The 27,396-nt window shown below is 46.7% G+C and overlaps 2 protein-coding genes and 1 long non-coding RNA gene across 10 annotated transcripts in view; 2 read left to right on the forward strand and 1 right to left on the reverse strand.

Moving 5' to 3' along the window:
• TSPAN18 (tetraspanin 18) overlaps positions 1-16,941 on the forward strand; it is a 105,497-nt gene extending 88,556 nt beyond the window's left edge. For all 7 annotated transcript variants that reach the window (XM_048947959.1, XM_048947961.1, XM_048947958.1 and 4 more), the window contains 5 exons: positions 1,904-1,978; positions 7,324-7,422; positions 8,674-8,850; positions 11,181-11,264; positions 11,895-16,941. In XM_048947959.1, the coding sequence (XP_048803916.1) occupies positions 1,904-1,978; positions 7,324-7,422; positions 8,674-8,850; positions 11,181-11,264; positions 11,895-11,942 (483 nt within the window). In that variant the 3' untranslated portion in view covers positions 11,943-16,941. The remainder of the gene's footprint in view (positions 1-1,903; positions 1,979-7,323; positions 7,423-8,673; positions 8,851-11,180; positions 11,265-11,894) is intronic.
• On the reverse strand, positions 12,747-23,461 carry TP53I11 (tumor protein p53 inducible protein 11). The gene is made up of 6 exons (XM_048947968.1): positions 23,047-23,461; positions 21,956-22,014; positions 21,428-21,476; positions 20,914-21,010; positions 19,968-20,069; positions 12,747-18,989 (listed from the first exon to the last, which is right to left on the reverse strand). The coding sequence occupies exons 1-6, from the start codon at positions 23,173-23,175 to the stop codon at positions 18,856-18,858; spliced, it is 570 nt and encodes a 189-aa protein (XP_048803925.1). The 5' UTR covers positions 23,176-23,461; the 3' UTR covers positions 12,747-18,855.
• On the forward strand, positions 20,530-24,809 carry LOC125694548 (uncharacterized). 2 transcript variants are annotated; one of them, XR_007377595.1, is made up of 3 exons: positions 20,530-20,724; positions 22,975-23,124; positions 23,458-24,809. It is a non-coding gene; the product is annotated as an uncharacterized LOC125694548 (long non-coding RNA). The 2 variants fall into 2 exon arrangements; XR_007377596.1 differs by having other exon boundaries at positions 20,656-20,724; positions 22,932-23,124.
• Positions 24,810-27,396: the final 2,587 nt, after the last annotated feature.

A 27,396-nucleotide genomic window follows, 5' to 3' on the forward strand; every position in this document is an offset into this window, starting at 1 on the left:
ATGAAATGCAATTAGCAAGGTGATGAGATTAATCACTTGATCACCACCTTAGACCTCTTAGTGGCTATGCTGAGATCCCTTGATGGATGATGATGTGGATTTGCAAAGTATGGTTCATCCTCATCACTTGCTCTTTGCCCTCCTGTGGTGAAATTAAAAACAAAATAGTCTCTGAGCAGGAAAAATAGAAGCTGCATGTAAAAGTCTGGCAGTAAGAATAAATTATAGAATTAACTAGTTCAACTAGTTAACTAGTGAAGCAACAGCATTCTGTTAGCAGCCCTCTCCGTATGACTTGCCTTGTTTGTCATTTGAGCCTGGGATCCTTTTCTTTTGTTTCCATTGCAGAGACAGAAAGACAAATGGGACAGGTTAGTGCATGCACTTTTCCAGTGGGGAAAAATCACTTACAGCTCTGGTAATTGACACCAAAAGAACACTTTCTCATTCCAATTTGGTAGTAGGAATTTTCTCTCCATTACCAAAGTACACGGTGCATGGCATTCCATACGTTGTTTATAAATCATTGCTTGGGGACCTTAAATAGCAATTCTGGCCCCATCTGCCTTCCTTCTGTTTCAGAAAGACCCTCAATAGCCTTTTTATGCAGAAAAAAAATCAAGATCTCTTTTGTGTTTATTTCTGCTGGTTGTTTCAATCACTTGTACCGTGTGTTTGTTACCTTCCATATGAAGCAGTCTTACTGGGTTCCCTATTCACATGGTACCAAAACCCAAAGTCATTTCCAAACTGCCACTCAGACTGCTAAAATCATGTTAGCCTGTGGTCTAAATCTTGGAATCCTTACGTTTCTCAATTGATAATGTCTTTGTATGACCATAGCATCATAAAAACGCCCATTTTGAGGAACTGTAAGTCTGAACTTAGTGCTTTGTTTCCAGAAGTGAAAATTAGAAATGCTGTTTCAGGAGAATGTGTGAGCCTTACCACTTTCTGCTCTGTTCCCTTCAGTGTTCCTCTGCATCAACAATTGCTGTTTGAAGGATGCTAGAGAACACATCCTTGCCTGTTTCTTGTAGTGTTTGTTGTGGACTGAAGTAAGGCATCAGTGTAACTTAGGATCATTCCTAAAGACAGACTGAAACGTGAGCTCTCTCTTTTCTTCTCCTGGGAGATTTGTTCCCTTCAACACTGTTTTCTTCTCCAAACTGTACTTCAAGTTGTGGATCTGCTTTCTGTGCTGCCTTTGGGACCCCCACATTTGGCTGTGGCTTTTCTCAGTGTGGTTTCTCAGGGGTACCATATCAGCATGCAGTTATATTGTTTCATAGCAGCTGAGTAACTAAGGTACCCCGTGCAACCCCATTGCGTGGAAGGGGATACTTCTAACCAAGGCTAATTTTGCCTTGAGATAAACTCTAAAAAGATTTCATTTTTTGTCCCAGATATTTCAGTGTATGTCCCACTACCTTTTTCCAAACACAAAATGAGCCGTGGTTATATTACAGTGAAGCTGTTTGTGATTGTGATGAGCAAAGATGTACATATATATGTGTATGCATGGTATGGGTTACCTACATCATTTCCCCTTGCTGTGTCAGGACAGTTCAGACCTATATGAGCATCTACACAATCGTATAACATTTTCCATCAAACTAGGCTTTACTGTTTTAACTTGGTGCCGATTCATCAGGGGACACTAGTGGCCACTTTACACATTAGAACATGGCAGAACATGCTGTGAGCTCTCATGTCCTGTGGCAGGGTCAGAGGATGGCTGTGACTGTCCCAGGTTATTGTCATAGGTTTTTTTTTCATTCTTTTTTCCATCTCTGTGGTAAAACTTGTAAATGCTTGTGTTCCTACTGCCTATTGTACTCTCGTAATGAAATGTCTCTCTGTTTCTCTCCCCTCCCCCCCCCCCCCATTTTCTTTCTTCTAGTTCTTCATGTTTATTTTGTTAATCTTCCTGGCGGAGCTTTCAGCTGCAATTCTGGCTTTTATCTTCAGAGAAAATGTAAGTATCCTATGGTGGGCAGGCTCTGAGCCCTAGTGGGATTGTACCCAGCTGGAGGATGGCATTAGTGCCTGATTCATTTTACTGTAACTGTTTCAAATACCAACAAACCTGCTTCCTTACTACTTACAGTCTGCAGAACTGCCAGCAATGCTAGTTAGGCTGGTATATGCAAGGTGGATGCTTTATGTACGAGGGATATATATGTTGTGGGACTACTTAAATCCTGAAGACTTTAGTCTTCTCAATTCTTTCACAGCCAAACCAGCTGCACATTCCATCAGGGGAAAGTTTTGCAATAATGCCACACTAAGGTTAAAAGCAACTATTTTCTTTTTGCAATATAGCATGTGTTTAGTATTAATATTAATAGTGAAACCTCCTGTTTCCCCAGCAGAACCAATGCTTCCTCTGTCTGCAGTGCAGAAACTCTCTTGGGCATTGTCTAATATTTCTTCTTGAATTTTCATGTTCTGATAGTTGCCAGATTCCTTTCAATTCTGCCTGCAAGATATGCCTCCCCTCCTGCTCTGACTGAGTCTCCCCTGGCCCTTCTGGAGTCCATTCAGAGTTCTTTTTCATGTAGCCTTACTCACAGATTTCGAGTCCTTCTCTGCACAGCTTCATATGATGTAGCCTTTTTCTACACTGCTGCTGAGCATGTTATTAAGTGCCCATCATCCCTCTCCTATGTTAGCAGTAAGCTTGGTCTCATGTTTCTCAGACACGCAAGAGTTTGTGGCTTTTGACCAAAAACAGGACAACACACACACAAAGAAGAGCTGGGCTGAACAAGGCTCATCCTTCTCAAGGCAGCTCACTTCTGAAATGTGACTCTGAGTGATGGCTGTGAAAAGACATCAGTTAGCAACAGTGGTCACTGGTGACTGTTAGTTTTTATTTTGTTTGTTTGGTGCCTGCCACTAGTTAGGGAGCTTTTAGCACCTTACCCATGCTGATCATCACAGAAATGTAACGTGAGCAAAGGAGGACTTTGTAAAACAGTGATAACAGTGATAACATTTTCTTGAGCCAAGATACACTTCTAGTTTTTTCATATAAAGAGATTTTGATAAGCAAAGAATTAAGAAATATGAAGCTCACAATGAAGTGGTGTGCTGTTGTGTGGTGAGATAGTCTGGGAAAAGGTGGCAGGAGGAATTTTTCCCCTCTTCTTCCCCCTCCTCCCCCCCCCCCTTATTTCCTTCCTTTTTTTTGCCCTTTTTGTTCCCAAAAGTCAGTGGTCTTTTGTCTTTGCCTCGGATTTGAAGAGTTGGGAAAGAGTAGCACTTGGTGCACAGTGTGGGAACTCCATTACAGCTCAGGCTTTGAAGTTGTGCCTTTGTGGGAGTAGCTACAGCGCTGTAAGTAGATTTCAGCACGGGAGGTCTGGTGTGCTCTGGTCATTACAGCTCTGCTGTTAGGAGGTTTTAGGGGATTCCTCTGTTACAGCACGAGCAGCAGACCGCACACATAGGAAGTCTGTGTGCAGCACTGCCCTGCAGACCCAGGTACAGTGTTTGTGGAGGAGGTATAAGCAATCCCAGTGAGTGATGTGTGGAGAACTTAGAGCAGGCGTGAGAAACTGGACAGGCACAATTCTTCCTGTATGTGGAGTGGCTGTGCCTTCTTCCCTCAGCCACAAGGATCCTGAAAAGCCTTGTGTTCTTCCAGTACCATGGTGACCATGGGATATGTGACAATGTGATGCTCACAGATAAGGTCACAGTGGTTATTCTAGACTTCTGTGACATCTGGTGATGCTTTGTGAGTCAAAACCTGAAGGAGAACAAAATATTTTATCTTTCCTGAGCTTATCTCCTTGTTTGCGTCACCAGCTTCCCACCCTGTCAGAATGACTGACAGGAAGGGCAGAAAAGAGAGAAATGAAGGATGTCAGAATCCCAGCAGTTGGAGATGTCTCTATTCAGAAGTTAAACTCAGTCTGAAAATTCTTGTGGTTTGTCTTCTCTTAAAGGTTTCTTCTGTACAAAGTCTTGCTTTGCTGTTGCTGTGCGTTTTGGTGATGGCTCCTCTGGCTTGGTAACTACTAAGAACTAACGTTGTTGTAATTGCTGGGTTGGTGTGAGGCTTGATGGCTGGACAGAATGTCTGTGGGGATGAAGGGTTGAACTTTCCATCCTTCCATGACCACAGAAGGTCAGGATCGGATGTGCTTTTCTCTTCCCTGTGTAATGACTTATTTTCAAAGCTTGCAGTGGTAAGTGCACATTTAGGCAACCTACATTTTCTGTAGAGCTGCCGGATGCTTTCCCATCGTGGTCATTGCACCAGTCCCTATGGCTTTGGCCACACAGGGTGTATAAAGTGAGACAAAAGGGATACGCTCTGTTTGCTTTCCAGATGATGGTTGGTGCAGCTTTCTCTTGTGTAGTTTTACATGCAAACTAGCTCCCAACACTCAGAAGAGTTAAATTATTAATAGCTGTGGGAGTAAGAGGAATTAAGACACAGAAGGGAGGAAAGAGATGTTTTCTGCAGAGATTGGACATGAGAGGAAAAGTCGGTGAAGCACAGCGTGGTGGTGAGGTGAGTGAAAGTGATGTTAGCAGTGATGAGCTAATATGCCATGCAAGACCTCTGGGACTCCCACATTATTGCTTTAAAGCAGTCTCTGAAGAGGAAGACTGTGGTTAATCGAATGTGGGAGTACCAGAGTTTCTCTTCTTTCACAAAGAAAATTTGGGGCAGCAGAGAACCCTGTTTTTCAACAACACTGGTTATCTCAGTCTCTATAAATAATGTGAACAACAGAGAGGCATCGCTTAGAGTCCATGGAAGAGAGATTTGACTTCTATTCAGGATTTGGTCTCCATGTGCCAGAGGAGTGGAGGGGAAGAGCTGTGGAGGGTGCTGGACTTTTTTTCAGGCCTTCGGTGTGACAGAGCTAATGACCACACCTGAACTTTGTGTGGCTGAGATCAATTCTCTTCAAAATGTGTTTGTGCTTGAATGACTGTGTCCATCTGAGAGATGTGGTGAATTGCATTAGCAAGCAAGAAAGCACAGGCTGATAGGGACACGTGAGTCCAGTGGCAGGGCTCTGAACAGACTCAGAATGTTTGCATTTTCATCTTTGGTTTTGACACTTGAAATACAAGTCGCTTTGGTTTCTGATAGCTCTGTTTCCTCAGACATGGGGGAAAACTAAAGAAAACGCACAGTCTGTCCCTAGGTTGACATGGGTAAGGTCTATCTTACTGACTTTTGTCCCACTTTGTCAGCAGTTTACCTTTGCTGATTGATTCTTAACTTTTTTTCCAAACTTCACGTCCTCAGGACAAACAATTTAAGAGCAGCAAAATGGAATCAGTTATTTCCCTGGCAGACATACTTTTCCAGAGCTAGGCTTTGTTTTGGGCCAAGTCTCGTAAAAATCACACACAAACTCTGAACAATTTCCTCTGGGATTGCTGCTGTCAAAATAAAGGTTTCACTTTATATTTAAATGACTCTTTTGTTTTAGACCCAGCCAAAGGCAGCCGGCTGGGATTATTACCAACTGTAATATCAGTTTCAAAGCCTGCGCTTCAGAAACAGACAAGCATCAGAAAAATGTGCTGCTGTCTCTGCAGGAGAGGATGCTGGGTGGGTGAAGTATGCTCTGAGAGGAAAGGAAGGGAGAAGACCGAGGGCAGGTTTCAGCATCTTCAAACCTAGGGCACCAGATTCCCAAAGGAAAATGCCAGTCCTTCAGTCCTTTCTGATTCTCTGGTATTTTAATGTTGAAAAGAAAAAAAGAGAAATTAAAAACTTAAAAATCTGTCTCGTAAAAGTGATTTAGGAACTTAGCGGCCCATCTAATTAAAAAGTAATGAGATTTAGCTCCCTGTGCCATTCAAGTCTTTGTGACTACCCAGTATTGATGCAGTCATTAAATTTTGCCTTTGTATCTGCAAAAGAGAAATCAATATGAAGTGGTATTCTGGCTCTTTTAAAGAATCACAGCAGCCTTATTGGCTTTCCTTGAGGTTTGTGGTATAGTTACAAAAGAAATGGTCAAGTTTGTGCTTGTGCTTTTGTGTCCACCCATACGTCTCATACATATGTATGTGTATGTATTTCACATTGTGTATCAAGAACTTGAAACCAACTTGTAGCAGTTTGTGTTAGTGCATATGCAATGCTTTGTGAACAACGGGAAAGAAAAAAAAAAAGGCTCTTTCTCAGGCAGCTTAATTCTCAGTCCAGCAAATACATAACACAGGAATAATGCTATATCCAGCAGAGTCCAATCCCTTTCACCCAAGCTTTGTGCTGGTGTAGAGGTGCCTGTGTGGACCACAAATCAGAAGGTATTTTAGACAAGGGACCACACAAGTCAGGGCCTACTGGGAACATGGAGAGGGGGATGTCTTGAAGTTTTCATCCTGAAGTGATAGAGAGGGCACAAGGTTGAATCAAAGTACTCAATTTAACAGGACTTTTAAGTTTGCGTGGTTATTGGTCCTCCAGAGAGCGATCCTGCATAAATGTATTTTCAAGGTGTCTAACTGTTTCAGGAGTCTCTGAGCAGAGATGTTGGTTTGTTTTTTCTATTTTACAATAAATGCAAGCAGGAGTAAATTAAATTCCATTAGTTTTTATCGTTGACCTTAGGAAAAAAAATGTTTAAATTATCTAAAATTGGAAATATAAAGAGGATTTTTTTCTTCGTGTGTGGGTGAGTTTAGATACTCCAAAGCATTGTGAGGGAAACAATCTCTTCTCTGATTTGTGAGTTGACTTGAACATTTTGCATTCGTTCCACGTGTTTTAATTCCTTTTCCTTCCAAGGAAATTTAGTGTTTGGGCTTCATTCTGCTTTCTCACACATGGAAGTAAATTCAGAGTTCCCCTGACATTAGTTGGAAGTTAAATGGTTTGAAATGAAAGTGAGGGGAAAAATCATGTCTTGATTGCAGACTTCAGGAAGCATAGTAAGTTAAGCTACTATTTGGGCTTGGACTTCAAGATCTTTCTAAAATCTACTTTAGTCATTTCAACTTATGAAACACTTTCAAATACTCAATATTAAAAAAAAAGAAGCAAACAATACCCATCAGCCTTTAAATGTATACATTAGCTTGCAAATATAGATATAATTCGCTCCCTGATGTTTAATGAGCAGTTTTATTGAACAAGTACCAAACACCCTGGGCACAGTAATGGTTCAGCCAGTGGCTTTTCCCATGTTTCTCCTCCGAGGTCTGCATAAAAGAACAAAACCAAACCAATCAAATCAACCAATGCCCAGTATTCACAACAGGGAGGTTTGAGAAGTGCTTGAAAGAGAGATGTTGGCAGTAACCCTCTGCATTCCCACTTGTCTCTGTGTGTTTCAGCTGACGAGAGAGTTTTTCACCAAGGAGCTGAAGAAGCATTACGTGAGGAACAATGACACAGATGTCTTCTCCTCCACCTGGAATTCTGTTATGATCACAGTAAGTCAGGCCATGCTGGTCCCACGCTACTGATGGTCAGCTGCCATTCATGCTGTGCTCAGCCAACACCTCCTGGCTCCTCCTGGCAGTGGTGGGAGAGAGGTGACCGTTCATTGGCAGCCAGGTTTTCCCACAACTAACTGCTCCTGTTGCTGAGAGTAACACTCACAATGACTATCACCCACTGTGGTTTGCCAGTGCTCAAGGATTTGAGCTGACTGACTATGCCCAATTCTAGAACTGGATACAGAAAGCTCTGAAGCTGCCTGTAATGGGCCAGAATCTCCATGCATTCGCCCTAGACACATCACTTTTGAGACTACTTCAAAACCATTCCCAGCCAACAGCAGCCAGAACAGGTGCTAATTAATGGCTTCTTATTACCTCCTGTGAAATGAGATTGTAGGTGACAGATGAGGCAGGAATAGCCTAACAGAATATTTTCAGTGTGTAAACAGTCACCATCGAAGTTGTGTTTGTTGTTATGGATCTAAGCAGCTGGACTGAAGATCAGCTGAATTGCTGGCATTGGAATTTTTCTTATCTACTACAAGTTGTTTGTGCCTGCCTGCTGCAGAAGGTTGTGTGTGCTTGTGTTTGCATGTACACCTGTGAACTTTGTGCCTGGCACAGCCCACATCGTAGCTGTTCAGGAGTGGAAGAGTAGGATGTCAGATTCTGCAAACTAAAAGTCATTTTTAATCTTTAAAGAAAAAGATGACTGCTGCCCTTCATGCTGATTCAGGACTTCAGTAAAGACATTTCCTTTTGGTGGCTGAAAGGCAACAGAGTATGACTTGAATCCTTAAAAAGGACCTGACTTGAATCCTAAAAAGAGAATTTTCTTGAATTCCTAGCAGTGCCTTTGAGCAGAGCAGTCCTGGTCATTAGCTCTGGGGAGAATGAGCACTCAGAGCCTGGATTGCACCGCTGGCTCTTTTACAGGCTTGCTGGGTGATCTCAGGCGGGTCATTCTGGATGCACTCCAAAGTCCTGTGTAGTTCATGGCAATATTCCCAATGGTACCTTAGAGTCTACTTTGTGACATGGGAACAGTGGGACTTTATAAAAAGAGGCTTTGATGAAACAGAAGCTCCAAGGTACAAGTGCAATCCGCTTCCTTGGAAACAACAGTTGTTTTGTCTCTGCTTTGACTAAAGCTTTGATCCCTGCAAAAATAGGTCTTTGGAAGATGTCTGGTATCTCCTGTGAGGCCAAAGTGTAAACTCTGTCTTTCTTTCTTCTCCCCAGTTTGCCTGCTGTGGAGTGAACGGACCAGAAGATTTTGACGCTGTCCCTCCATTCCCACACTTGTTGGAAGAGGCTATACCAGAGGCTTGTTGCCAGCGAAAGCTCCAGAGCCGAGAAGGGATGATTGTTAACAGGCAAGCCTGCCTCCGAGGCAGCGAGAAATTTCAGAACCGGCAGGTAGGGGCAGCCAGATGGCTGGAGAAAGGGCTTCCCAGCAGGGATGGCTGTGGTTGCCATGGGTTACCTACCCATGAAAGTGGCAGGTTATGCTGTTCTGACTGTAGCTGAGGATGTAACTGCACTTACACTGTTAACAACTTTTGAAGTCACGGACATGTGATACTATAAATCCCCTTTCATTCTGTGTACTGTTAAGTCTGCTGTGCTGTATCAGCAGAAATTGATTTTCACAGGGGTTTAAGAGGTGGAATAGAAGTTTTATGTCAAGTTTTACTATGGCTTTAAAGGTTAGTATTGTCTGACAAGTTAACTGACAAGCCATTGCAGGTCAGTGAGGATGGGATAGAATTTGCTCTTACTGGCTGCTGCAGGAGCTCCACTTTAGTTCACAAAGGCTCCTCATCAATACTATATTCAACCAAGAGATTGAGGTTTGAACAGCCACAAAAAAATTGTGTGTATTTCCCAAGAAAGAGGTGTGTTGGAAATCTGTGTTTTTCTGCCCTTTCACAATTTAGAGTAGAAAGAGTGCATTTCTTTGGACAGGTCTCTTGACTTGGCAATTCTTCTCTATGCTAGACTGGAAAAAGGCAACTCAGAGTAAATTCACTGACATTGATACTACCAGCACCCAAGTTTCCTTACGTTTTCCCCAGTACCTGAAGTTTCAGAAATTTTCTAGCAAAGATCGTGACTGTGTTTATTGCAGCCTTCGCGAGCCAGCTGAACTCTCTACTGACTTGTATGTACAAGCCTTTTCTCTCAGTGCTAACTAGCAGTCCTGTTTTCAGCACTTGATAGCAGATTGTGAAAGAGAGTAAAGGAGTTTGGAAGCAGCGGGTGAGCTGTTCCTTGTCAGACAGCTGGAAACAGTTGGCAAAGGCACGCTGGGTGAGAGATCATAGCAGACAGCGCCGTACTGCATCTGCCAGGTCTGATTGCCATGAATTGATGGGGAGAAGTGAGAGAGAAGAAAAGATGACAAACAGCAGGGAGGGGGGAAAGAAATGCGTTCTGAGAAACAGGGATATAAAGCAGATTAAAATTTTTGCTTTCCTTAAGTGGTGATACTGAAGCCTCCCATTTCTATGGGAAGAGATGTTTTTCTGTGAGCCTTTGTCCTGCATTGTGGCAGTGGGAGAAATTGTGTGCACAGCAAATGTCACCAAGCACAGTGAGGCATTTATATAAAATGGGAGATGCTCCCAAAGAACTGGTGGCTGTATTCAAGCATTGCTGGAGCAAAGTCAGGCTGCTGGGACAGTCCTTGCCACATCTGTACTCAGTATTGTTTTCAGCCTGCTGAGCAGGGCATGCTGAAAGTTGGGTTAAGGCTGGAGTTCTAGCAAGCACCCAGACATCTTGTTGCTGGGCTGGATGTTTTTTTCCTGAAAATTGGGCTGACAACACAACAGGAGCAGAGCCTCATGATGACAAGAGTACTGCTGCCCCAGTCATCTTCATTCCCTGGGTCTGTAGCATGAATGAGTCTTCTCTTTCCCTTGCTTTCTCCTGGTTGCTTCACTCCTAGTGAGCAGAGTCTGACATCAGTATGGAACTGTCATTGCCAGCTCTGCATTTCAGATATTTTCCTTTTAGGTGAAAAGAAAAAATCAGGTGATTGAGACATCCCAGATAAATGGATGGGACGTGTGTATTTTTAGTGAGCAGGAGAGGTACATTTTTCATTAGGCAAAATTCAGTCTACTTTTCTCTTTATGTATGACCTACTGTCAGAAATTTGCTAGTGGGTTGGAATTTTAGGCTGAGAAGTGAGGATTTAAGGAGAAATAAGGCCAGGATAAGCTGGTGATTTCCTGAAACACTGAAAACTTTGCAGAGTGTCTCCATGCTCTTAAATTGTATAAGCAATAAGAAATTACATTAAAGCCAATGGTAGCTGTGCTGCATAAATGGAAGGATTGTAGTAGTGCATGGCCCTGAATTCTTCATGACATCAATTCTCCCATATCCAGAAGAGCAGGTGTTCATCCATGCGCCTGCAGAGGGAAGGGTCAAAGAAAAGGTCCCAGTGTGTGAAATAGCTGCTGGCTGTGACTGAATTACAAGTGAAGAATCCCCTGCCTTGGCTTTAAATAAATAGCCTGTATCCCCAGTCAGCCACAGCTGCCTGTCATGTGCCCAGAGGGCCCTTTTCTTTGTGCTTAGTCTCTTCCCTTTGCAGAGGGAATGCCTCTCCCCTGCTGCTCCTCTCTGTCCTGCAAGAAGTCACGGTTCCTCCTGCTCAGTGAGGGCTTGGGGGGCTGTGCTGAGGGAACAACTCTTGTGTTGCTCATGTGTATCTCACTGTGTTCTGTCCCTCCTAGGGCTGCTACACTGTGATCCTGAACTCCTTTGAGACCTACGTGTATCTTGCAGGAGCCCTGGCCATCGGAGTGCTGGCCATTGAGGTACTGTTGTTTGATCATAAAAGCAGTGTTGGTGGATGTCCAGCAGCGAGACAGGGAGCTGCTCCTGCAGAGCGCTAGCAGGTTATCCACTTGTGGTTTTAATCGCCTAGAAAGAGGCGGGCACTTGGTCCCTTGCCACAAGAGGCAGGGAAATAATCTCTGTCATGAGCCTGCAGTGCCGCCTCGTGTTGGCCATGGCACAGAGTTTGCAGCCGTGGTACTTTGGCCACAGAGGCTTTGGGAACCTCACTGTGTGCCCCAGGGCATGATTCTTATTCCCATTACAGCTGCATCTCAGCAAGCTGACTCCTATGGTTAATGTGCTCAAACTCTGCCTTTGCTTTAAGAATTTCAGTTTAGAGACTGACATTGTACTGGGCTAGGGGTATCTCCATTATCATCCCACATTAGCTCTTTGGTGGTGTTCCAGTGGAACAGGGTTGCCCCAGAAAGATGTTAGTCCTGGAGAGACACTGGGTGCTTTCCCCAGTGCCCGTATTGTGAAAAGGAGAGAGAGCTGGGCATCGCCCCAGCAGCCCCCACGAAGGCCCCCCTGCATCATTCTTCTGGAAAATGTAGCCGTTTCTTACCGTTCAACATTTTATTTCTTCCCTCTTCTTCCCCCCTTAGCTGTTTGCCATGATTTTTGCCATGTGTCTCTTCCGAGGGATCCAGTAAGAGGCACCCTGCGGACCACCACGTTCCTAACATTGGAATGATGCTTGGAAGAAAGAAGGAATATCAGACGAAACACAACCTGAAAACACACAAGAAACTTTATTTTTTTTAACAAAATGGGATAGGGGGGAAAAATGGAGGGGAAGAAAAAAAAAAAGAGGGCTGTAATATATGAATGACCAAAAGGATTGTACTTCAGGGGCTGGAACTTTGAGGTGATGTGCACTACACTGTACACCGGAGCCTTGCCCAGAGCCACCCACAGCAGCTGTGGAGCAGGAGCCCAGTGCAGCCACTTATGCTATGGACAGATGGAGCCTATGGGGAGGAATGGGAGGACAAGCACAGCTGTCCCTCTCACCTGTCAGTGCAAAGCAGTGCCTACCATCTGCAGCTTCATCGTGATTTAGACAGCAAAGGACTGAAGAACAGCAACCCAGGGGCAGCAAGGTTGCATCAGGCAGCGACGTTGGCCGAAGTATGGAAACCCACCTGGGCAGTCCTGACAAGTGGTGCTGGCAGCTCATCTAAGAAACAGGCAGTCATTGCTTGTGTGATTCCGGCTATAATTCCCAGCCACAGAGTGAAAACACACATTCTTCCTTGTACGTAAGTTTTGCCCCTATTGCCTGAAACTTGTCAGAGAAGTCAAACACTTCGGGCAGTCTGGCTTTTCTCTGGAGCCCTAAATGGGGGCAGAGTGGTCTCACTTAAACATGGGACTCATCCAGGGCTGGCTGATGGTCAAGAGTTTGGGGCCTGCCTTTCTGATTTTTCCTTTTTTGTTCAGTGTTACTGGGAAGGAAAAAAAAAAAAGAGCAAGTTGTTCCCTGCTGTGTTCCCATTCCCTGGGAAAAATGATGACTCTGGTCAAGAATAGCTAATTCTGCTGCCTTCCTGAAAGGGGAGGCAATAGTGTTTAACACTTGTCAGCCTTTGCCTTTCACTTCATCCTTGCAAAAAACCACTCTGTGGTGGTGTTACTAGTATATGAGGGCTGCTCTGAAAGTAAAGCCTCCTATTGTATTATATTTGCCCACAAAGTCAGAGGCGGATGTTGGTAGTATGGCAGTAGTGGTTGAACCTTCCCATCAATATCCCATTACATGCCATTGCTATACATCAGATGGCAGGAGAAGGGGCAGTTTGACAGAATGGTGTCAGACATGCCAGTGCTATGAAACAAAGGCGTGTCATAGAATTCATCCTTGTGGAAAAACATGGCACCCGTTGACACTCATCAACTTGCTGAATGCTTCTGGAGACCAAACAGTGGATGTGAGCACAGTGAGGTGGTGGGTGGTGCATTTCAGCAGTGGCGACAGTGGGACACCTCCACTGGTGCAGATATTTATGAGCGTGGCATGCAGGCTCTTGTTCATTGCTAGTGAAGGTGCACGGCTAATGGTAATGATTATGTTGAAAAGTAGTGATTTGTAGCTGAGAATTTGCTCTATCAAATACTGTTATTGTGCTCTTTGTTGTAGTTTCCATGGAAATAAATAGGAGGCATTACTTTTGGAGCAACCTATGTATATTTGCAGTGGATTCTTATAAGCTTTACTGCTCCAGCAGGATTTCCAGGCATAGTACACGATGAGCCTGAGGTTCATCAGCCACTCCCGTGCTGTTTACCTTATGCTGTCTCGTGGTCTCCTTTCTGCTCTGGGGATTTCCCCTGAGGCTTTCCCACGGGCTCATAGCAGAAGCATCAGGTCAGGATTGTTCTTGCCTGCCTGTTAGTTGAGAGCGTTTCCTCCCTTAAGATAGTTTGATGTTTTGCTGATTGTTATCTACTTAATCATTTGGAAATGAACTTGAGAAACATGCCCAAGACTGGATGTTGGTCAGAGATATTAAGGTGGAGCTGAGGTCCCAGGCAGGATCTGGGAGCATTCAGTGTGCAGCTGCTGTGACTACTCCAGCTGCTTCTCCAGTGTTTGTGGTCATTGACAAAAACAGGTCACTGGTTTCTATCCTCTGGAAGCCTCAGCCCCTGTTGGCTTTGTCATTCCTCTGGTTGCTCCCTGACTCCAAACTCGCTTTGTCTGGAGGAGGATGGCAGGGGCTACCTTTTTCTGTTTAGCTTACATCTTTTTATAGTCTTAGATTAAGGAGCACTTTTATATAGGATTAAACCAGTCCATCCAAAAGCGGTAGCCACTGCCAAGGAAGGAAAGGGGGACGAAGGCAGCAGTGAGGAGCCAAGCAGCAGCCTCCTGCCCTGGCTTGGCAGCAACAGGTATCTTACACCGTGGGGTCTGTGTCCGCCATGCGGATGCAAGTGAATGGATGTGCAGGCTGCAAGGCAGGAAGGAAAGCAGAAGAAAGAGTGGTCCATAATAAACAAAGACCTTGGCTAAATATCCTGGCTGGAGAATTGGGATACAAAGGAATTGGAAAGAGGCCATAAAGCTTTTCCAGGCTTCACTTGAGAAAAGCAGGATAAAACTGGGGCAGGTAGAGCAGCAGCCCACCTGCACTGTGTCAGCATATTCCAGCAGGAGAATGAGGCCAGGATTGCTGAGTGGCCTCAGATGTTGCATTAAACTTTATGGAAAGCTTTTCTGAGTGGTTTCCCTCTGGACCTGTATTTAATGATGCATTTTAGCATTAAATTCTGGCCTGTCGTTTAATGAAGGAAAACAGTTTTGCTGGCCAAAACCAGCAGTATTTTCACTAAACAGCAGGTGCTGCTCTTAAGATAGGAAAAGTCTGTTGCATCTGCTGGTCTTGCAGGAATGGGGCACTGCACCGGAGCCAAACTCAGAGGCAAGGAAGCGTAACTGTTCTACCTCTGCTTCAGGAGCTGGTGTCAGTGGCTGTTCTGATAGAGCCACTGGCAGGGGAGGAACGACCCCATGAGCAGAGATGGCAATTTGGATAGAGGTGAGCAAGAGAAGCAGAAATACTTCAGAAGATTGAGGTAGGATCGCTGCAGGCTTATTTCTCTTTGGCTTTCCCAGTTCTGTACTGTTTTCTTTAGTTTTAGCTCACATCCTCTCTCTCTCTATCACTTGTCCCTATACCTTCAAAAGACCCTTTATTCTTCTAGTGTTTGGTCTTTGTGCAGTTGTTTCCCCTCTCTTAGCTTCTCCGATCCTCCACCGCTCTTTTCTGGATTAAGACCTCAATTCTCTGCAGCTGTGCCATTGGGAGCACAGCTTAAAGTCACCGCAAAGGCCAGGCAGCACATTTAAATGAGAAATGGAGATCGTTGTAGAGATAAGGGCAAGTCTGAGAGTACCTGTGGAAGTAGGCAACGGGCAGAAGGAGTCGATTCCAGGGGCAGTTAATGAACAAGGGAGCACAGAAGGCAGACTCCTGTTGTATGGCAAAGCGTGTCAATTTGTTGTTTTTGTCCGATGGTAATGTGGCCACCCCCTCTGTTGTACAGTAGTTTTTCTCTTTTCAGAGGAGTAGGCAGGAGAAGCAGCTGTATTTTTGTATTTGTTTTTAGCAGCTCTGGTGAATTTTGGGGCTCAAGCTGCAGTCGCTGCTGGCTGCAGAGCAGAGGGGGCTGTGGCTGCCGTGCAGTGAGCACAGCCTATGCACCTTGGGGGGAACAGTGGAGAGCAGCCCCCCATCCTGCCCCCAGCTGTTATTTAATGCTCAAATGACCGTCGCAAATGCCTGGGGAAAGGGCTGCGTGTGAAATAATGATGTTGGAAATCTATTTTAAAAGAAAAACCTGTAAATGTTCTTTTTATTAGATAGTGGAGCTAATTTATCCTGTATTCCCTACTGTAATGCTTTTTTATATTGAAAGGAATTTTTTTTGGTAATATAAAGCAGAACACAAGGCTGAAACACTCCACGGTTTTTGTGTGCGTTTCTTAAAAAAAAAAAAAAAAAAAAAAGTAAAAAATAAAAGAAAGATATTGTGACAGTGAAGTGAAACGGCTTTAATTTTCACTATTTGCTTGGTGTTAAGTACAGTCACTTTCTTACCAAAGGAAAAAGAATAAAGTCAGTTACAGCAGCCAAAATGAGGTATAAACTCAAGTGTCCCATTCTCCCCTTCCCCCCAAGTAAAAACCCTTGACCAGAAAGAATTGGCCAGCTTAGGACAGACAGACAGACAGCCTCTCTTTTGTCACCAGCTCCAGTTTGCCAGATGGTGGTTAGGCGTAAATAAGGCGATGCAGAGAGTTCCGTAAATGTAAGCTTTCTTCACCCTCAAAAGCGAGGGCTCGAGGAATGCAAGGCTTTGGTTCTCCCCCATGGAACAGGGTCAGTCCTGCCTGTGCCTGCTCAGAGCACAGCCCTTGGAGAGCATGGCCTGCAGCCCTGCCTGGCGCTACATACATGCAAGCAGGTGAATTGCAAACTGTCCCTGGGGAGATGACGTCAGTCCAAAGCTTTTCTCACACTTTAACAGATAAGGAAACTGAGGCCAACAGAGATCTTCTCTCAGCACATCAGAGCCTGAAGTGATGCCTCAGGCTTTTGATCCCAAGTTATGTACTCAGCTGTCACCTGCAGCCATGATCCCAGTGCTGCTATCCTTAGGGATGCAGTACAAAAGCTTCAGCATTCCCTTCCCTTTTTCCCCCCAGTCTTTATCGCTGAAGACAAACAACCACAGTTGTTTTCTGGCAGCACTGCAGGTAGACATCAAATGGCAAAACCAGAAGTGGCTCACTGTTCTAAGTCTTGAAGAGACAACAAGGAACTAAAGAAGAATCTGACCTCATTTGATGTAAAGCTCCCATTGGAGAGCTTTCACGGTGCCCCTATCTTCTTTAACCATCAAGAAGTTTTAAGAAAGCTGCTCTCACATACATAGTGCACTGACTCGTTTCTCTCACCCGCTAGTTGGCATTTCCAGGTACCCTGATCAGGCAGCCAGCCACAGCCCCAAAGTCACAACGCAACTAAGATCCTCAGTCTGCTGCCAAAGTGAAGGGGAGAGGACAGCATGAAGAAGGCCCTCCATTTCCTCTTCTGTAAGATTGCTCTTAGCTTGGTCAGTTTTACTTGTTTGTTTTTTTTTTTTTTCTTTTCCCTAGAACTGCTATTTCCCACCCCCTAAACCCAACAATCAGTCTGTGTATACATTCATGTGACCCCAAAACACAAAGACTCACGCTTCACTTACCTATACCAACAACTGCAGCTGCAGCACTGGGCTGCATGCACTGTGCTGCCCATACGGTCAGTGTGCAGGGTGGGAGCAGCAGCCATGGCTCTGCTGCCAGCTCTGTGCTGCCCTCAGGGTTGCATGTCATCATTTCTTGCCTCACAGGGAGATGATCTCCCTTCCAGAGCCTAACACTTCCACCTGAACAGGAAGGCTTCTCTTAAATAGAAATTTTAGTTGCTCACTATCCTGTTTTGGACTTGTTGAAAGCAGCTTGGCAGAGTAGGAAGCTCCAGCATTCAGCCTGCTGCTGGATGTTGCCTCTGCCTTGGATTATTTGTAGGAAAAAGTTGCAATGTTTCCTGGTTCAGCTACTCCCAATGTTCTTACCTGACACTTTGCATGGCTAACACATGCATCACATCCAGCGTTCCAACACCAAGGCAGCTGCTTCTAAATGCCCACAACACAAAAACACCATACAGTAACTACCTGCTAGCTTCTTCTAACTCTATGAAGGTACCAGACAGCAAACAGCTGTAGCTCCCTGTCTCACCAGTGATCTGAGGTCTGCTGGTCACACAAGCACTGTTTGTGTAGGCATCCTTCTACTGGGACTTTGGGATGTCAGCTCAGTTCCAGGGCTCACTTTGATCCTGCCAGCAGTAGCCCATTAAGTCCGTATCCTGTTGCAGCCCTTCTGGCTTCAGTCCCACAGAGAACAACAATGCAGCCTCCAGCTGTGGACAAGGATAACCTACAAGGAAAGCACTAAGAAGTTGGGCACCCAGTGCTGTTAAGCCCAGGAGATGTAGGAGAAACTGGCCAGTGAACTCTACAGAACATTCAGTCCTTTGCTAATTGACAGTAATGCCTTCATATGCTGCTCCACCTGTGCTGTTCTTTGTAGCAGTTGAACAGTATCCTAAGCACCTCAGTGGGACAAGCTTTGGTCCGACAAGCTCACTGCTTTCACAACAGACTCCAGTTCCCACTTAACTGAAGCCACATCCCCTCTGCCTCACAGTCACCACTACCAAAACTACTGCAAAGCTGCTGCTGTAAGAAGTGTTCTGGGATGAAGGAGACAGGATGCTGGCCTAGGAACGTCATGAAACATCCCAACCAAAGGGATGTTTCTGCTCAACAGGTTTTTTTCAGTAGTTTCCTTTACTTCTCACCTAGTATAGTTCAAGCTGTGCCACTGTTCCCAGTGCTGTCCCTACATGGGGAACAAGCAAGGAGTTTCTTTCACTGCCTCTCCTGCCAAATTTTGCAAGCACCCAGTGCAAGAATAAAACCAGGACTAGCATCTCCAGCAGCAAGGGAAGAACAGCTGTCTGCAAACTCAGCAGCACTGACCCCCAACAAGCTCCCATCCAGACAAGCAGTCAGCACGTGCTAACAGGGACATGGGCCAGGCACACGAGGATGCATGCCAAGAGGCACATGTGAGACTCACCAAAGAGAGCAGACGAGTCCTTCACTGGACAGAGATTTGGTTTCTTGTTTTGTGCTTTGTTTAAGGGTTTCAGAGCCTGTGATCCCATCAGCCAGTTCTCCAGGAACCTGGCTCCTTTCCCTGAGCCCACCTCATGCTCTTCACTTGCCACCTGCAGAGGGGCTGCTGGGGGTTCTGCAGGATGCTGCTCTCCCCAGACATCACCTGACAATGCCACCAGCACCGAGTTACACACTGATTCATGCCGGTAAGTGGAAAGGAAGTAAATCACTTTATAACAAAAAGGGACTAACAAAAGAAAAGTTATAATGCAAAATTACCGACACAAACCCCCCCTCCCACCCTTCCCATGACAAAAAGCCCAGGAATTAGACTTTCTTGGGACGGCGTCCAACTTGGTAATAATAATAAATGCTGATGAGAACAAAGAAGACTCGGCTGACCAGGAGGAGTACAGCACCTGTGGCCATTCGGCTGCTCTCAACCAGGGAGACGGTGGTAACTGGAAGAGAAGGAAGGAACTCAGGCAGAGATAGGTAGAGGAAAACAAAATCAGTGGCACATCCCTGCTTGCTACTGCCCTCTAACGTAGCTTCTCGGAGAGACCTGCTGAGCCTTGGGAATGCAAAGGCTTTCCACCCTCACACATGCAGCAAACCTGCAACACAAGTGCTTAGGTAGATTGATTTCACAGCCTTAACATAGCTACAGGTACACAGGGCTCCCATTAATAAGGGCACTTCTCTAAAGTTAGCTCTGTACAGACACAGCCAGCAGTCTGATGCCTGGACTCAAGTGTTAACCATGGGATCTATTCTTAAGCTTGCTGTGTGGTTCAACCTCTTCAGTGCTGATAAATACGTAGAAGCACCCATAAGATGTGCATGGCCCACTCCCTGTTTCCTGAGCATCTCTTTTCTGTTACAAATTCAAGCTACTTTATAACATAATTAGCGAACTGCCAACACACAATACAAAAAACCTTCAAGTGCTAAATATAGATATGCTCCCCAAAAAACAAGCTGAGCTACGACCCTCTGTTTTGGTGAGACTGGAATTCCCTCCCTTTTTATGTAGGTTACCACAGCCTCCTCTGGACAGACCCAACATCTCAGCAACCCTTCCAGGAGGTGACCTGTGCTGGCTACAAAGGCCAGGATGTTCTAGGGTAGCAATTGGATGAATTGGCAAATAGATCAATTGGCATCTTCCCTTTACCTGGGCTCCCTCTGGTGAGCAGCCGGAGGCAGAGGCTACCCCTATGGGGAATGAAAAGGGAGAGCAGCTGGCAGAGAAAATGTCTCCAGAGACAGTTTTAATCTCTGCCTTGTCTGGTAGAGCAAAGGAGCCCTCTGTAATGCTGGCTAGACTCAGCACAGGGACAGCTGAGCATGGGTTGCTAGGTACAATCCCTCTCCCTGAGCTAGAGTCACAGCCCACACCCAACCCCACGCTTCTTCCTCCAGTCTCAGCTGCTCACCCAGGAACTGCACGGCAAAGTAACACGCCTCTGTCAGCAGGGTCCAGCGGATGATGACTTTCTCAGCCGTGTATAGAGCGTTCCACATGATGAGCGAGATGCCTGCCGAGCAAAAACAGCACAGCTGCTCCGAGGGCCAGGAAACACCAAGACAGGGCAGCCCACCCGCCTGCTCCAGGTGAAGCGTTTCAGCACCCAGGGGTTGGATGCAGGGGAAGCAGCACTGCCAGCAGCTGTGCTTCCCTTTGCCCATTGTGGCGGCTGCACTTCCAGCCATCCCCACGAGATGCTGCTGTAGCCTACAGGAAGCAGGCAGCCGCCAGCCCACCTATGTGAGGGCTTCCCAGCCCTGCTGCCTGCCTTCCATCCCAGCCACCTCCCCAAGCACTCCTTGCTAGCACCCAGCTGCCTTTTTGCATCAAGCACCACAAGTTGACAGCCTCTAAAAAGAGGCTGGGTGGGTGCCTAGCAGCTGTATTGCCTGGTAGCGCAGCTCACGAGCACAGCAGTCACAGGATGCCATTGTGAATGGGAACTGTTGAGTCACAGCCTAAAGCACTGATTGAGCACCTGGGGAAAGGACCTCGTCAGCCCCAGGAGCACAGGTGAAGGCAATTCAGCTGTGTGACCTGAAGGGGTGGAGCCTGGCTGCACCTCTCAGACCTCACTTAGGGGCTGATGGGCACTGGGAAAGGATCTCCAACCAGAGATCCTTCCCTTGCGGAGTTTTCCCTGGACTCTTGATCTTCAGAGCTGGGTGAGTACTTTCACTTTGTAACACTATTCTATTAGCACTAGTCCCTTTGCTACTAAGCTCCTTATGCTCCTGTACCTTACAGTATACTATAGTGTGTTGACCTTCCCAATCGTAACAAACCCTCTGCCTTTGTTCCCCTCCTGCCCTCTCACCCTATTGCTCCACACCCAAAGCTGGCATAGCACTCACTGAGTAGGGCTCCTCCATAGAGCCGGATGGGAGTCTTGCTGCTCACTGACTCCTCGTTGAAGATGGCATCGTAGAGCTGATCAGGGAAAGCCAGGGCCTGGAGGAGGAATGGGAGAGGCTCAGCAGCACCTTGCCAGTTCTGTCAGAATGTGCTATCTCGGGCAGGGGGAAGTGATGCTTGATGTGATCAGAGCCCTTGGCCAGGAAACTGGAAATTAAGGAGGTGTGAGAGATAACAGTGTGTCGGCTGCTCACTCTAAGGCCAGTTTCTACGAGCAAGGCTGTCGTGCCGTGTGAGGTTTATGAACCTGCAAATGAAAACAGACTCTGGAAATGGGAACAAACTGCCAAGGGCACTGCCGGCAAAACTCATTGCAGAGTTACAGTGAGGGCAAAGGCCTCTCAGGAGAAAGCAGTGGTGGTTGTAGAAGGCAAAGAAAGGGGAATAAATGGCTGAGGAGCCACACTGTGGCATCCAGGAGCTGGTGGTGCCTAGGCTGCTGCCCTCACTTACCATGATGGCCACCCCGGAAAACATGACGGCGGAAACCAGCTGCCAGACCCTGCATGGAAGACAGAGGACCTACAGTGAGCACAGAGACAAACATATCACTCCTGCTTCGCAACACACTCCTGGCTGTCTGCATGGTTATAGTTATTCTCCATCCTCATGCAGCTGAGGCAGTCACAGGTCTTCTGCACAAGGATGTGGGCCCTCTGCATGCTGCTAGTTCCAGCCTCACTAGCCAAGGAGAGCTGAAATCCCACCCTGCACACACACAGAGCTGGGAAGGGACTTTACAAAGAGGACAGGGAGCACCTCTGGCCCTGTACAGCCCCCACACTTTCCAGCACCTGCCAAGAGACCAGAGCTCATGTCATTCAAGCTGTTCACAGGGGAAGAAAGCAGGACCAGTTTGGCTCTGCAGCCCTGAGAAACCCCTGCAGGGAGCAGTGAGGTGGTGTTGGGGACAGGGCTGGCAGGAAGAGTGTGGCCAGGTGCTCTCTAATGGGCCAGCGCTGAGGTGTGCCTGTGTCTTACCTGAGCCCCAAGGGTTCCCGGACAGCAAACTTGATTTCATTTCCCAGGACTTGACTAATCTGAAATTCAAAGAAAAGGCACAAGGTGACTGAGCAGACGCTTCCCCAGCCTTTAGGCAGCATTTGTCATCCCAGAGGACACACCTTAACCCTAGGTGGGAGTTTATCTTCAAGAGGGCTGATAGGAGGGAAAAAAAAAAAAAAGGAATTCCTTTACGATCCCTTAGTCCCAAAACCTGCTGAAGACTGACTTGATTTTCATCAGGGTCTGCAGCTTTCACTGCTCCTGACCAGGATCAGTAGGGCTGATGTTAATTAACAGAATGTTAATTTCTGTTTCTCACTACTAGGTAAGTAGGGATCTGCCTCTTCCCACATGTAGCCTGTTGATCCTCACTGATGAACCACCACAGCTGTAGAGGCAGAACTGCTGAGGAATTTACCATAGAAAAGAGGTGCAGGATGATTCATAGGAGGGCAGGAGCCAGGCAGTGCTCAAGAGAGCACTTGGGACAGGGCTCTTGAGAGATGAGTCCTTACTCTCCATACTCTGGTATTTTGCTGAAACAGATTGTGCACATTCATTTGCAATTCAGACCTCTTCAGAGAGGCGCCACTTTGTTTCCTGAATCACTGCTGCAATTTGCAGGGCACAGGTAACTGGTATGTGATGAGCAGCGTAATTGGCTGGGCTTTGCTCTGCTGGCACTGAGCTGGATAATGGGTGTCTCAATAATAACATTTCACCAATGGATTAAAACAGCTTAAAGGCAGAGCTCAGTACTTTACTGTGAAAGGTGTTTTCAGGCAGCTTTTGTGCATCCACCAGGTTACAGTGCCTGGCCCTGCTAAAGGGCAGCAACAATTTTGTTGTGGCAGCCCTTACAGAGCAGAGCTGGTAGACCTGATTTTGTCATAGAGGCTGCAGAAAATAAAGTGACACGTGCTTTAGTTACCCACTGGAGGGCATTTCACAGATTTGCTGGCTGCTTCCCTGCAGCAATGGCCTCATCACTGCAGGGAACAGCATGGAGCATCCCAGGGTGGGACCAGGGACATTTCCTACACCGCTGGTGACCCAGTGCCTCTCACCTTGGAGCGATGGACCTCACCATCATCATCCTCGCCACCGACCCCCAGGATCTTGCGTGTCTTCAACCTGCTCACCAGGTCAGTCTGGCTATGCTTCTTCATCAGCGGCGGGGGCTGCTTGGCTGCCATGGTGGTGGGTGGGCCACAGGCCTCCAATCCGCTGCTGGGAGAGCTGAGGGGAGAAGCCTGAGCCACACTGGCTGGGAATGCTGTGGGGCCGGGCCCCACACTTGCAGGGCAGCCTGGGGTACAATTCTCCTGCTGGCCTGGCCACAGAGGGAGAGCTGCTGCCTCCAGCCCACCAGGCTCACAGCTGCAAGGCTGTAGGAAGTGTTTTCACATGAAATCTCACAGGGTTCAGAAAATAAAAATTAAAAAAAAAAAAAAAAAGCACAAAAACCCTTCTGCTAGGCCAGCAGATGGCTCCTCATCGCCCTGGTGCTGAGGTAGGGAGCTGTGGGCTGCCCATCCCAGCTGTGGGGAAGTTGTCCAGGTCTGCAAGGAGGACGGCACAGCTGTCACCACGACCTGCTGGAGGGGAAATAAAGAATCAGCAGTGTGGCCACGGAAGCACCAAATGGGCTGTCCTGCCTAGATGGCCTCTGCCATCAGCTCTGCCACAGGAGCTGTGTGAGCGTGGGCACCATACTGCCATCCATAATGCGCCTTGTGTGCGTCCCTATGCGCTGAGTGCAGCCTTGAGCTTCACCAACATGTGCTGTGAGCTGTTCGGACCTAACCAACGTTAATGATGGAAAAGACCACCAAGGCCATTTAGTCCACCCAGCAACCCATCGCCACCATGCCCATCAAACAAGGTACGTTCCAGCACGGCAGTGTCTGTGGCCCTTTAGGAACATGGTACCTCTTTGCCTCTTCGCACACTACGGCAATTAACTGTTGTTAAACATTTCCCAGATGAGAGGAACTGAAGTCATTAAATGATGCTCTGCTTTTTGTCTCTTTCTGCTCACCATGCATTACACCCTCCAGCTCTATCTTGGGCAAAATGCCATGCAGATCTCAGATATTTGTTTGCTTTTCCCCCCAGACACTGCAGCCCAGTGTAGTGCCAGAACACATCAGCCCTACAGACGCAATATTCCAGAGGCAAGATCCTCTGTGAGGACATGTTGCTTCCTGGGAAACAAATTTGACGGCAAACAGAGCGCAAATACTGGCTAGGAAAAGACAAGGCAGAGATAACTGACAGAAGCTGAGACAGAAAAGACAACTTCTGAGTAAGTGCGGAGGTGTCAAGCAAAATCACTCTACATCATCATCCAGTCCTAAAACCCAGGAAACTCTTGATTCTTGAAGTCTTTCCTGCTAATTTGTCTTCCTTTCATCTAAGCTCAGCCAAACACAAAAATATATTTTCACTTGCCATTTCAGCCCCCACGAGAGCAGCAGAAAGGTCCCCCACAGGCAGCAGACATGGCTCAGCTGGTCCCAGCAAGCATAGGAATCAAGCACAGGCAATCCCTCACTCCAGTTGCACTTTCTCGTGGCTGTCCCAGGAGAACAGAATTTATGCTCATGTCTAAAGAATTCACGAGTCCTCAGGGAGTCATGAAATGAGGTGTCAGTCTGTTGGCATCGTGCACACAAGTGTTCTCCCGCTGTCTTGCAAAGGATTTGCTGCTCAGGAAAATTTCTCCAGTGTTGTCCACTGGAGCAGAGTCACTTCTGCAGGACCTCAGAGCACACTGGCATAACTCTTTGTGATGCAAACTAAGAGAACTTGCTGGGACAATGTAAAGGCTGAATTCAGTGCTCTAGTATTTAACAAGACCCCTTCAGCAATCCCAGGCAAGATGTTTTTCAGCAAGCCAGTTCAGTTACTTGGGGCTTTGCTTCTTTTGGATTGGAGGGGCTTTTTCTGGTCTTGTTACACCATCTAAGCCCAGGTTCCCAGAAGGTCACTGCCTGTAGCAGCTGTGGTCTAGAAACACTTAAGAACTGAGAAACAGAAGGAAACTGCAAGCTGTTTTACCCACTCTCAGACTGCAGCATAAAAGCAAGAAGATCAAAAGGTGACTGCTGGTAGAACAGACTGGAGGATGCACAGTGTCCCACGCGTGCCGTGATAGCAGCCATTGGGAGTGCAGGTGCAGGGCTGGGGGCTCTCCCTTCCCTCACACTTTGGTGGGGAGCAAAGAGTGAAAAAATAGACATCTTCAAATGCAAAGAATCCTGAGGGCGTGACATAAAGGGAGGCAGTGGGGGTTAAAGGGAGAATTTGTAGGCTAAGAGAGAGAAATGGCTCTGGGATTACATGGGCAGCCTTGCAATTCTGACCACAGGCAAACAGATCAAAATTTGGCTTCAGCAGTTGCATTGCCAGTTGCCTTCAGGGCGTGAGCTGGTGGAAATGATGATGTCAATAAATTAGCACTGCTCTCCCACTAAGAATTTCCACTAATTTGTGGCAAACCAGTGGCCAAGAGCCGGGACAGCACAAGCCAGCTAAAAATGCCGCTAAAATAATCACTGAAGGCCATTCTGATGCATAAAACCAGGCTCCCACTGTGCTAAGCACAGCTGTGGCACAGCCCTGCAGTCAATGCCACGTCTCATTATCCCCATCTTCCAGGGAAGGAGCCAGTCTAATGAATATTGAATATTAATGAAGAATGAGCTAATGAATGCATTAGTACTAATTCAGTGACATTCAGACAGAAGATGCCGAGGATTTGAACAATGTTACACTTACATTAATGTATCCTGACACACTGAGAGTTTTGAGGATGTTTTCTATTAGCATACACGTTTTCAAAAGGGAACCTCCAACTCATCCTGCCTTGATTTTCTCCTCAATCCTCTTTTCCAGTGTCCCAGTGGCTGAGCAGATCAATCAGCACACACAGGAAACTCCTATGCACCCCCAGCAATGGGCAACACCTAGTGCAGATGAAAGAGGGCTTCTTTTCCTCCAAGAACTCTTCTCTTCACACTCTCCAGCCACGCATATGACAACATTTCAGCAGCTGGAGCTGCTGGTTTCAGAGCTCCTAAGTCAGTATGCCACAGGCAACCCAAGGTCTTGAGCCCGCTGTGATTTGTTGGTGCCACACATTTAACCAAGATGGTGTTATACTTGCACAGTGGATGATTCTTTGCTGGAACTCTGACAGCAAACCTGCCATGCCCAAGCATCTTTATTGGCCAAGCAGTTGAAAGCCACCAATTAACACCAAGATGCAGCACTATAGCACACACTTCACAATACCACAGGTTGCCACTGCACCTGCAAGCCCCTGGTGTTCCCCACATAACCTGAAGAGGCATTTCACAGGTGTGGGATCTGAGCCAGGCAAGCAAAACCATGTCTTCTTGTGCCAGGGATACCTGAGAGGGCAGAAACAAAGTCTGGGCTCAAACACAGGGGCACAGCAAAGAAATGGGTGCACGGATCAGAGGACTCAAATAAGAGCAACATCAGTCAGAAAGGCAAAGATAGCTGTCTGGTGGAAATTACTATGAAAGTTTTTCTTTTATTTTCCAAGAGACTCATCACTAAAGTATCTCAGTGTCTCACAACCCTGCCTCACTATGGCCCTCCAGCCGAGGGACAGCTGATATCCTGCTCTGGAAACACAAGGAGATTAAAGATGGCATCCACAGAGGTACTTATCACTTTTGCTCCTGCAAACACTTGGCTGTTGACTCAGTAAGCGGGATCTAAGACACTCCCTCGCACACAGAAAGGCGCACCGTGTTCAGGGGTGTCCGTGATGGACCTGAGGCAGATCTCCCCCTGGTCGAGGTGACAACAGAGGTGCAGCCATCTCCATGTTGTGTTTCTGCAGCTGCGAGCCAGCCCTTTCCTAGAGTTCTATCTTAGAGCTGGGATTTGAAATGATTAAGACCTCTCTGCCAGAGCAGCACTCTCCCCACTTCCCAGTGGATTTGCTCCATGCCAGCTGCAGCATGTGGCTTTGCACATTCCGGGCTACCAGCAGATCCTAAAACAATAACAAGATCAGTCATGTTTGCTGCTGGGAGGAATACAGAGCAACCCTTGCCCAAACTGAAAGGTACAGATCACTAGCATAGCAGAAAGAAACACCCAAGTAGTTTCTGCAGTCAGAAAGTCTTAGAGACCACACAGGGTCAGACCTGATCTAACTGAAAATAATGGGATGCCCAGGCAGTAAGGCAACTAGAACTCAACCATCAGAGCAGTGTGATGGGGCTGCTGCTCCTGCCCAGTCTGGCACAGTCAATACAACCAAGCAAAGAGGCTGCTTCTGTATGATTTCTCACCTGGAACAAGCAAGGCACACGGGACTCCCATCCCCAGGAGTCCCATGAACCAGGGCCCAGCTGTAACATCAGGATTGTGTC

This window comes from Lagopus muta, chromosome 6 (assembly GCF_023343835.1).
Source record: "Lagopus muta isolate bLagMut1 chromosome 6, bLagMut1 primary, whole genome shotgun sequence".
Taxonomy (NCBI): domain Eukaryota; kingdom Metazoa; phylum Chordata; class Aves; order Galliformes; family Phasianidae; genus Lagopus; species Lagopus muta.